General features: G+C 50.8%; 1 protein-coding gene across 1 annotated transcript in view; it reads right to left on the bottom strand.

The window, feature by feature from the left end:
* Nucleotides 1-7,065: 7,065 nt before the first annotated feature.
* Nucleotides 7,066-12,011, bottom strand: part of LOC306815318 (olfactory receptor 14J1-like) — a gene marked incomplete at both ends in the record, with an annotated part of 48,648 nt that continues 43,702 nt past the window's right edge. The window contains one exon of the mRNA XM_079331904.1: nt 7,066-7,132. Within this exon, the coding sequence (XP_079188030.1) occupies nt 7,066-7,132 (67 nt within the window). The remainder of the gene's footprint in view (nt 7,133-12,011) is intronic.

The following is a 12,011-nucleotide window of genomic DNA, read 5'->3' as shown; positions in this document are numbered from 1 at the left end:
CTAACTCATAGAAAATGCTTTATGGGGAGGATGAAATGTTTTAACTGTAGACATGAGCAGAGGCATTTGTGCTAAAGAAAGCAGATGTTGAAATGGCTGTGATTCCATGAGAAATTTGAATAGAGAGGAGAGAAATGAAGATCCCTGCTGTTCCCCAGGGAAGAGAAGAAGAAAGGCCTCTGTTTTCAAAGATGAAGAGAGCATTTGTTTGAACTATTATAATTTTTAAAGTGTGCCCCATAACTTGATATGGTCCTCACAATTAAATTTGGGATAACTGTAAGTCAAGGAAGGGATTTTGACACAGTGATCCAATTTACATTCTCCTGAATGGCTGATTCACTGACATAAGGCCAGGAGAAAACTGTTTTCTTGTGGAGTAATCTCCATAGACTGAAGAGAAATTCTCCTCACCAAAGTCAATTGGTGAATAGCTATTTTTAGAGATGGTAAACTGACTGATCTGTTTCTGTACGATATCAGTGTGAAAGAAAATAAGTTGGGGGGGTGAAGAGTAGCGTTCTGAAAGTATTATTCTGAGGTTTTTTTCATACTTTCTTTGTACCCTTTAAAGTTTGAGCTTGTTTGGCCTTCCTCATAATCCTATCTCACAGCAGTAAATGTGTAAAAAATTCTAGTGAATGCACTGGCAATTTGACCAAGGCTAAATCCATGGCAAACATAAAATTGAACTCTTCTTTCTTGAGCTCTTCAGTTCAGGATTTCAGTGACAAAGGCTCATAAAATTTCTTCAAAACACCCAAACAAGACATGCCCCCGAGAATAATTTAAGCTTTCAATTCTTCTGTGGTAAATTAGACAGATTTCAGAAGTGTATTCAAAGTGAATATGCTGTATATTATACTGAAAGCATTGCAGAGAGAAGTGTTTTGTCCTGTTAAGTTTTCTTTTCATATCTATAGATTGATACCAGCAATGTCCAATTCATATTGACCCCCTGCACCTTTTAATGCACTCTGAATAGATATGAAAATCAAGACCCTTCATGGCTGGCAATCAATAACACTTAGTCTCCACACAATCCCCAACATTTCTGCCATCTAACCCCTGGAATTCCAATGGATCAGGAATGGTGCAGCCAGCAGGACCAGGGCAGTGATTCTTCCCCTGCACTCGGCAAGGGGTTGGGCAGCACCATGAATGCTATGTCCAGTTCTGGGCCCCCAATTTAGGAAAGACATGGAGGTGCTGGAGTGTGTCCAGAGAAGAGCAACAAGGCTGGTGAGGGGTGTGGAACAAAAGTGATGAGAGGAGCAGCTGAGGGAGCTGGGGATGTTTATCCTGGAGAAGAGGAGGCTCAGGTGAGACCTCATCACTCTCTACAACTCCCTGACAGGGGGGTGCAGAGAGGTAAAGGTGAGGCTCTTCTGTCAGGGAACAGTGAAAGGACAAAACCACACAGTCATAATATGTACCAGGGTAGTTTTAGGTTGGACATTAGGAAATATTCTTGAATAAAAGGGTGACTGGGCATTGGAATGGGCTGCCCAAGGAGGTGGGTGAGTCATCATCCCTGGAAGTCTTGCAGGATAGACTGGATGTGGCACTGAGTGCCATGGTCAGGGTGACAAGCTGGTGTTGTGTCACAGGTTGGAATTGATGCTCTCCAAGGTCTTTTCCAGCCTCGGTGATTCTGTGATGATTGTGACACTGCAGGGCCCTGGGGAAACAAGGGGCCATTGTGACTCTGCAGGGCCTCATGGAACTGAGAGGACCAGAGTGACACTGTGTACAACATGGCACCACAGAACCAAGGGGCCACTGTGACACTGTGGGGCTACATGGAAGCAAGGAGCCCATTGTGACACTCTGGGTCCTCGTGGAACCACGGAGGCCACTGTGACACTGCAGGGCCTTGTGGGACCATGCAGAGCATTGTGACAGAGCAGGACCTCATTTAATGATGGGGTCATTGTGACACTGCAGGGCCCCATGGAACCAAGATACCAGTGTTGCTCCTCAGGGACTCATGGGATAAAGGAAACGTTTGACACTGTGGTGCCCCTTGAGACAAAGAGGCCATTGTGACACTGTGGAACCAAGGAAAGCATTGCTGCACTGCGTGACCTCATGGAACCAAGGTACCACTGTGAACACTGCAGGGCCTTGGGGGACCTAGGCACCATTGTGACACTGTGGGGCCCAGGGATCCACTGTGCTGACCCTTTGTAGCCCAAGGATCTGAGGGACTTTGTGATGCCAAGGGCTCCCAAGGAAGCAAAGGGATATTGCGACACTGGGAGGCCTCATGGAATAATGGAGACCATTTTGGCAGTCTAGGCCCTCGTGTTACCCAGGTGACACCAAGTTGGCTGGGAGTCCAACCTCCCTTAACATTTAGACAGGCTGGATCCAGGGCCCAAATCCAGCAAGGTGAGGTTTAACAAGACCAAGAGCTGGGTCCTGCACTTTGGTCACAACAACACCTGCAGTGCTACAGGCTGTGGACAGGGTGGCTGGACAGCATCAAGGCAGAGAGGGACCTAGGGGCACTGATGGACAGCAGGATGGACATGAGCCAACAGTATGACCTGGTGACCAAGAAGGCCTAAGGCTCCTGGCCTGGGTCAGGAATAGTGTGGCCAGCATGACCAGGGCAGTGATTCTTCCCCTGTGCTCGCCACTGGTTGGGCAGCACCTCGAATGATGTGTCCAGTTCTGGGACCCCAAATTTAAAAAGGACATGGAGGGGATGGAGTGTGTCCAGAGAAGGGCAACAAGGCTGGTGATGGGTCTGGAACACAAGTCCTGTGAGGAATCGCTGAGGGAGCTGGGGTTGTTTATCTTGGACAAGAGGAGGCTCAGGACAGACAAGGTGGTGTCAGGACACAGGTTGGACTTGAGATTGCAGCAAGTCCTGCCTGAAGGAGTCTCCAGTCTGCTGCAGTCCTGCACCTGCAGTGGAATCACCTTGTGCTGCCATGGGGGAGCAAAGGGGGTGAGGGGCTCTTTGCAGATGAGGGTCTCCTCAATGTGCTGCTGCTGCTGCTCCCTGGGCCTGATTCACCTGCTGGTGCCTTCCCCTGCAGCTGTATCAGGAGCCTGCCTGGAAAAATGACACTGCCAGTGCAAGTGACAGCCACCCATCCCTGCCATGGCCCTACCCACAGGGCAGAGCCTACCAAACTGCTCCAGTCATGAGATGTTAGGCAACATAAAAATACTTTCAAACAATGCATTTTCCACATTCTGCCAAAATCAAAGGCCACACAGTACACATGTTGGGGGTAGACTGCTGTCAGCAGAATGGGGGCAGCCCCTGCAGCTGCTCTGCCTGTGGCTGGATGGTCATGGCAGTGGAGGCAAGTCTCTCACCAAGCCCATTGCTGTGGCACCCAGTGCTCTGCAGTTGTTCCCACTGAACTAAGGGTGCTGCTACAGCAGCAACATCACTTCACATATTTGATAACAAAGACTTGGAATGGCATACAGGACTTGCCTGAAGAGCTACTAAAAAAAAACGGGACGCAACAGTGGAGTTAGAAGAGTTCACTCCTTCTAATATAAGCATACCTGGATTTAAGCAGGGACATTGTGCTAATCATACTGGGGACTGGTTTGAAAGCCTTGTCTCTAGCAATTCCTACCAGTTGGCAAGATTTTTTCTGGCAAAAGGAGTAGATAAGTGTGTGTCCAAGTTTAGGACAAATTTGGGGAAAAAGAGCTCTAAAGGCCCCCCCCCCCCCATTTTCTTTTCCACAATTCCTTCCTTCACTGAGCTCAGAAAGAATTGTTCTTCAGGTGAAAATGGAAAAAACTTTTTCATTAACAAAAATACAAAAGAAACACTCCCCAACCCAAACCCAGATGAGACGAACCCAGCCGGTCCTCGCCGGGGAGAGCGGCAGAGCCTCCCGAGCTGACCTACAGCAGTGGCACCCGAAGTCCAGATCCTCGTCCTCCGGAGTCAGTGCAAATCCCTGGAGCGGGGAGAAGGGAGAGAGGGGGAGGGGCAGCCGGGAGCAGGCCCGAAGCAAGCCCAAGACAAGCTAAAGCGAGCCCAAGACAAACAAAAGCAAACCCAAGACAAGCCAAAACAGGAGCACAGGCAAAACAGCTGGGGGGGAAAGGGGAAAAAACGGCCAAAGCAGCCAGGGGAGGGGGTTGCACCTGAGCAGATGGCCAGAGCAAGACACAGCCCACAACCGAAGCGCAACAAGAACCAGCCAGAAAACACCAGCCTAGATAAAACAGCCCGAGGGAGGGACCGGCAGCTGCATGGGGGAAGCAAGGAGAGGACCCAGTCCAAACATCAGCCCATAACACCAATACTCATATTTTGGTAATTCAGAATCAAAAAGAGCAGTGTGACACCATGGAGCCCCATGGACCCAAATATCCACTGTGAGAGTCTGGAACCTCGTGGAACCAAGGGGTCTTTGTGACACTTCAAGGTCTCAGGGAACGAAGAAGTGCAAAGATCTCAAACATTCCTTGCAGGGTTCTGCCTTGAGGAAAGGGAACCTCCTCAGTGGCACTTTGAACAGGCACACACCTGAGAAGTGTCTCTTTTCAGTGAAGAAAATTAAAATTTTCAAATTGCTTTAAAAATTAAAAAAAGGCAAAAATTCCTCTCCATCATTTATCATCACTCCTGACTCACCAGGGAGGTCCCAGAGGGCTGGAGGACCCCAACCCCAAGAAGGGCTAGAAGGAGGATCTGGGGACCCCCAGGCCTGTCAGCTTAACCTCGGTGCCCAGCCAGGTGATGGAACAGATTACCTGGAGTGCCATCACATGGCACCTGCAGGATGGCTTAGGGATCAGAGCCAGCCAGTGTGGATTTCAATATTTGCATTGATGATCTGGAGGGCACTGAATGCAACATCAGGAAATGTGCAGATGACACAAAGACGGGTGTGAGAGTGGATCTGCTGGAGGGTAGGAGGGCTCTGCAGAGGGACCTGGACAGGCTGGATCCAGGTCCCAAATCTGACCAGGTGAGGTTTAACAAGACCAAGTGCTGGGTCCTGCACTTTGGCCACAACAACTCCTGCAGCACTTCAGGCTGGGGACAGAGTGGCTGAAGAGTGGCCAAGCAGAAAAGGAGCTGGGGGAACTGATGAACAGCAGGCTGGACATGAGCCAGCAGTGTGTCCAGTTGGCCAAGAAGGCCAATGGTTCCTGGCCTGGATCAGGAATGGTGTGGCCAGCAGGAGCAGGGCAGTGATTCTTCCCCTGTGCTCAGCACTGGTAAGGCCACACCTCGAGTGCTGTGTCCAGTTTTGGCCTCCCAATTTAGGAAGGACATGGAAAGGCTGAAGAGTACCCAGACAAGGGCAAAAAGGCTGGTGAGGGATCTGAAAAACAAGTTTTGTGAGGAATTGCTGAGGGAGCTCAGCTTGTTTATCCTGAAGAAGAAGAGGCTCAGAAGAGACAAGGTAGTGTCAGAACACAGGTTGGACTTGATGATTTCCAAGATATATTCCAGCCTGGCTGATTCTGTGATTCTCTGAAACCACCCCTGGAGAAGTTGCAGGATGAGCCCTGAGCCTCCCCTTCAGAAGGACCAGCAGCCCAGGTCCCTCAGCTTCTCCACACAGCCCCAAAGCCCATCCTGTCAGTCCGGCAGAGCCTCTCCAGCCCCACCTCACTGCTCAGAACAGGGATCCCCACATCCAGACACAGAAGCCCAGATGTGCCCCCCTGGCCTGCACTGCCTTTGGAAAGGGAGAAGCACGAGGCACTGCAGGAGCCTGCAGACAATTCCTGAAGCACTTGTAGTATGATCCTGCTCCCCAAGGGATGTTACCATGGTGCCAGCTCAGGAACTGAAATTGGGAGTGGGGCCAGAGGGGAATGGGAAAACAGGGATGGGCTGTTTGCAGGGGAGGGGACAGGTGTGGGCAAGAAGAGTAAATGAGGATCAGGAAAGAAGAAAGAAAGGAAAAGTGAAGCAGAGGAAATGTTCAGGGCTTTGTGGGGGTGGCTACAAGGCAGCTGTGGCTCTGAGCAACAAATTCTGCAGCGGGATTGGAAACTCACAGCTCATGGGAACAAACTTCCTGGCTGACTGCTAAGGACATGACAAACCTGAGTGGTTTCCCTTGTGTCCCCCAGCCCTTGCTGGTCCCAGGGGCTGATGGCATTTGTGCTCACTCAGCTCCATCTCCTCACACCAGCACAATGGGGGTGCTGATGCCTGCTCTGTGCAGTGCAAACAGGGGCTCCTGAGCCAGTGCTGCCGTGTCTGTGCCTGCAAGGATGCAGCACCTGTGTGAGCTGGGGGAGAAGTCAGGGCTGCAGAAGGGGGATATTGTTGGCAGGTGCATGAGGACACTCTGGGACGATGCCCTGGGCTGTCCAGCACAGTGGGGATGGATCAGCCCTCTGTTCTGCTGCTCCTTGCCAGGGTCTCCCCCTTTCATGGACCTTGCAGAGCACCAGCCATGATCTTTGCTCCCAGTTTGCCCACGGCCAGCCTGGGACTGCTCATGGGGCTTTTCTCTGCTCAGAATTGGCCTGGCCAAGTGTTGTGGAGAGAGCCTGGCCAAGGAGCCTGGAGTACCCAGGCCCTGCCCTGAGGCATCAGCGCTGCCCCAGCACTGCCCATGGCCTGTCCCTGCTGCAGCCCCGGCACTGCCACCCCCAGGGCTGTGCCGGCCCCGAGAGCACTCAGGCCCTGCAACAACACGAGGGGCAGGAGCACAGCAGGGCAGTGACATGAGAACAGCACTGGCAACACCAAGTGCTGCTGCTGCTGGGCACAGCTGCTGTGCCAGCACTGCTCTTCTCCAGCTCTGCACACAGACTGCTGCACCTCCAGAGAAGGGAACAAAAAGGGCATCTCTGGAGAAAACTTTGCTTGGAGAGAGAGATCCTTTAGTTTGTTTAAAGACACCAAGAGCACAGCTCCTTACTGACACAAACTGAGAACACAGGGAAGGTGGTGAGAAACAAAATAAGAAATGCCAGAAAGAATGGCTCTTCTTTCTGGAATGTATGAAGAAACTAAAACAAAAGAAAATAACCTAATAACTTAACAATGAAAAAGTATCAAAGATGACATTTATTAAAAGTGTTTTGCAGAAAATGGCCAGTAGTTTAATGCTCCTGAAAGCAGCCAGTCATCAGTGTCCACACTGCAGCTTTGAGTTCCTGGTTCCTCAGGCTGTAGATGAGGGGGTTTAGGGCTGGAGGCACCACTGAGTACAGAACTGACAGTGCCAGATACAGCGATGGGGAGGAGATGGAGGGGGGCTTCAGGTTGGCAAATGTGCCAGTGCTGAGAAACATGGAAACTACAATCAGGTGAGGGAGGCACGTGGAAAAGGCTTTGTGCTCTCCCGGCTCAGAGGGGATCCTCAGCACAGCCCTGAAGATCTGCACATAGGAGAAAACAATGAGCACAAAACATATGACTCCTAAACAGACACTAACTGCCATGAGCCCAAGTTCCCTGATATAGGATTTAGAGCAGGATAACTTGAGGATCTGTGGGATTTCACAGAAGAACTGGCCCAGGGCATTTCCATGGCAGAGGAGCAGGGAAAATGTATTGATTGTGTGCAGCAGTGAATAGAGAAAGCCATTGGCCCAGGCATCTGCAGCCATGTGAGCACAAGCTCTGCTGCCCAGAAGGGTCCCATAGTGCAGGGGTTTGCAGATGGACATGTAGCAGTCTTAGCATATGATGGTGAGGAAGAAATACTCTGTTCCAATGAAAAAGGCAAACAAAAATACCTGTGCCACACATCCAGAGTAGGAGATGTTCCTGGTGTCCCAGAGGCAATTGTGCATGGCTTTGGGCACAGTGGTGCAGATGCAGCCCGGGTCAGTGAGGGCCAGGTTGAGCAGGAAGAAGAACATGGGGGTGTGCAGGTGGTGGCTGCAGGCTATGGCGCTGATGATGAAGCCGTTGGCCAGAAGGGCAGCCAGGAAGATGCCCAGGAAGAGGCAGAAGTGCAGGAGCTGCAGCTGCCTTGTGTCTGCCTGTGTCAGCAGGAGGAAGTGGCTGATGGAGCTGCTGTTGGGCATTTCTTCACTTTGGGCATGGTGGACTGTTGAAAGAAGATATTAAAAAGATGCAATAGTTTTCCTTGTGTCAATCCTGTGCAATTATATTAGGAATCTTCTTAAAAATACTTTTCTTACTGTGTGGTAACTTAAATAAAAGCTTTTTTTTAGTTCAGTTTTGTGCTGCTGAATTACTTTCTCATCTTGTGCATTGCTCTCAACCTGAACTATGGAGATCCCAGTGGGAAAATAGGGTTTCCAGTGCTGCAGGGCAGTGAGACGCGTTGGTGCTACACAGCTGCCCTGTGCTCATTACACGTCCCTCGTATTCAGTTTGATAACAATTACAATGTGCTTGAAAAACAAAGTGGACTTCTTGAAGGCCCAGATTCAAAGTCAGTCTCCTGAAAACTTTCTCTCTTTCTCCATGCAGCTGGAGAGGGAGGGATACCAAGGGTTTGTCTGTCTCTCTTCTGCCTGGAATTGTGGTTACTGGGAGCTGTTTCTTACTATCCAAGCCTTGTCCCTGCCAATGCTGCCAGAGTCCAGTCCAACCCTTGAGGCTCAGCTCTGCTCTGCACACCCCTCCCAGCACAGGGCACTGCCCAGGGCATCTCCCTGCCAGCAGGGCCTTATGGGCAGCTCAAACAGACTGAGATGCTGCAAGCCAAGGTGCTGTTGCTGCTGTCTGTAGGCAAAGGAGGGTGAGGAGGCATTTTTTAAGGGAGATGTGAGGCAGATGTGCTGATGCCCAGTGGGACAGTGCAGGAGTCTCAGTGACACACACACACCTGACAGCCCCTTTCCCTTGCCTTAAGGAGAAAGCTGAGAGCAGCCCTGGCCATGCAGCACCATCTCCACAGTAGGAGGAATCTGCCCTGATGGGGGTGGCTCCTTCCACCTCCAACTTCTCCCCACAGTGCATGGGGAGCTGCCAGGCAGGCTGAGAACTGTCCCTGGCAGGTGGCACATGTCCTGGGCTGGCCAAGAGCCCTGAGGGCTGCAGGAGCTGCTCTGCAGGACAGTCCTGGACAGCCCTGGCTGCAGCCCCAGCTTCAGCCCTTGCAGCCATCCCAGGCAGCAGGGGCTGTCCTGCCCTGTCCATCTGACAGTGTCCACGGCAGCCCTGCTCTGCAGCACATCCTCCTCCTCCTCCTGTGGCTCAGACAAACTGGGAGAGTTCTCCTGACACATCCCCCAGGCTGTGGGCTCTGCTGGCTCCAGGAGATCCCTCCAGGAGCACAGGGGACGTTGCCCTGCACCCACAGACACACCATGTCCAGGGCTGTGAAGTTGTTTCCCCAAGTGAAGTCTCAGCTCAATGTCTTCCCAGTCCTGATTGCCTTTAGCCTGTCTGTGCCTGGATCCTGTCCCCTCAGTGCCTGCAGGAAGTGCCTCAGCCATGATGGGCTGGGAGAGGAGCTGATTCTCAGAAGAAATGTCTTTTTGAAGCTCTTCTTGGTTTACCTTGGGAGCTGCCTCTGTGCCAGGAGACCAGCCCACTTCATCAGCAGAGACACAGCACAAGGACTTCAATGACCCTCTCAGGGCTTTGGTGCTGTTTACATCATACTCAGTCCATGAGACTGTTCAAAAAACTTTTCAAAACTCAAAATTTATTTGAAACTCCAAAGTTTCTCAAAGTTTTAATGGGTTCCACTGAGGGATATGAGTGAAATTTTCCCCAACTTCCAGTTAGAGCATCAGGTGGCACTGATGACGGGGGGGATAAACAAGGGAAAGATGTCTCTGATGCTGAGCAAACCTGGATGTGTTTCAGCAATACCAAAAGCCGAGGCCTGAGCCCCAACCCTTGGCAAGGCACATCCTGTCCCTCCCTCATTGCTCAGGGATCTTCCCGGGGCACTGGGCTCTGGGGATATGCAATGCCAAGGGAAGGACCATGTGGTGTTCCCTGCCAGTCTGCTGAGCAGGGACAAGGAGGCAATGAGGCCCCAGCACAGCCAGGCTCACTTGTCCCCTGCTGGCCTCAGGCCCAGGGCCAGCAGCCATGGCCCAAGTGCTGCAGCAGTTGGCTCTGGCAGGGCCTTTCAGCTGCTGCCCATCCCTGTGCCCTCTGCAGCCCAGGCTGTCCTACGGTGTCCATGCCCTGCGCCTCTGTCCCTGCAGGCTGTTGTCATCCCCCAGCTGCCCCACCTCACTGGCCCCTCCTTTGCTGACACTTCTGTGTCCTGCCTGCCTCTGCTTGGCCACAGAAGGCCTTGGCCTTGATACCAAGAGGTTTAATTCAACTTTTACTTTGCCCGTGAACTTTTAGCTCAGGAACAAGGCATAGAGGGGATGCTTTCCCAGCAGGGACAGTTGGTAGACATGATGAAGGCATCTGTCTCAAAAGTGAAATGAGAGAAAAAACAAGGAAAGAACCTGGGGACTTGAGGTGGGTTTTATGGAAATGAGCAAATTTTAATACACATGTAGTGACTGAATGTAAGATAACACCCTTAGAATATTGTATCTGTGTTAGGTTAGGTGTTATCCCCCATTGGACCTGAGGCCTGAAAAAATTATGCGCTCTTTAACACCAAATTACTGTTAAGGAGTCTTATTCTGAAATTTTGGAGATTTGGAGACAGCAGGGCCTCACAGAACCAAGGAGTCAACTGTGACACTATGGAACCTCAAGGAACAAAGGGGCCTTTTGACACTGTGGGAGCTCATGGAACCAAAATCCGTTTATACGGAATGCGGCCAAATGGAACCTATGGTCCATTGTGACACTGCAGATCCAAGGAGACCATTGTGACACTGAGAATCCTCATGGAACCAAAAGTCATTTGTGACAGAGAAAGTCCTCATGGAACCAATGGTCCACTGTTATACTGCACATCCAAGGAGGCCATGGTGACACTGCAGGACCTCACAGAGCCACAAAGTCCATTGTGACACTGCAGGGCCTCACAGATCCAAGGAGTCCATTGTGACATTTCTGTACCTCATGCAACTAAGGTGACCATGTTATATTCCAGAAACTCATGGAACAAAGGGTCCATGGTGACACTGCAGAACTATTGCTGAGAGTATGAAAGCTCATGGGGAGCCTTTGTGACACTGTTGATCCAAGGACACAATTGCGACACCGAGGAACCTCATGAAACCAAGGGTCTATTGTTAGACTGTAGGGCCTCATGAAACCAAAGGTCCATTGTGACATTGCAGGGCCTCATGGAATAGTGGAGACAATTATGACACAGAATCCCAGAGTGAATGAGTTTGGAAAAGACCTTTGAGACCATCCAGTCTAACCTATGACCTAACATCCCCTCATCAAACAAATCATGGTTTTGAGTGTCACGTCCTGTCTTTTTTAAAATGTCACAGGGGGTGGTGACTCCAGCACCTCCCTGGGCAGAAGTTGCCAGTGCCCAATCACTCTTTCAGTGAAGAATATTTTCCCTGATGTCAAACCTAAACTCATCTTCAGACTGTGACCTGTCATTGTGTCAGTGGTTTCCTGGGAGAAGAGACTAATCCGCACCTGACCATAACCTCTTTTCAGGTCGTTGCAGAGAATCTCACTGGAGACCATTGTAGCCATCATGGCCATTGTAATGAGGCAGGGCCTCATTGAATCAAGAGTACCACAGTGTGGGGCTCCATGGGAAAAAGGGGCCATTCTGATACTGTGGAACCAAGGAGATGGTTGGGAGACTATGGGGCACTGTGGAACCAAAGGTGCATTGTGACACATCAGGGCATAATGGAACCAAGGAAACCATTTTTACAGTATGAGGCTTTGTGAAATCAAAGGGCCATTGTGTCACTTCAGACCTTTGTGGAGCCAAGGGGACCATAATGACACTGTGGGACTCAGTGGAACTAATGGTCTGCTGTGACTCTGTGAGGTGTCCTGGAATCAATGGTCTGTTTTGACACTGCAGGGCCTTATGGAATCATGGAGACTATTGTGACACTAAAGGTGATGCCTTAGAGTGGCTACCTAGAACAGAGACTAGAAAAGGTTAAGAGAACAAAGTGGGTATTTATTAAAGGCCTTCAATAGATACGCTTTGGGC

This window comes from Erithacus rubecula, assembly GCF_903797595.1.
Source record: "Erithacus rubecula genome assembly, contig: scaffold_114_arrow_ctg1, whole genome shotgun sequence".
Lineage (NCBI taxonomy): Eukaryota > Metazoa > Chordata > Aves > Passeriformes > Muscicapidae > Erithacus > Erithacus rubecula.
Note: the sequence above shows the minus strand (reverse complement) of the source record. Positions and strands in the feature narration are given on the sequence as shown.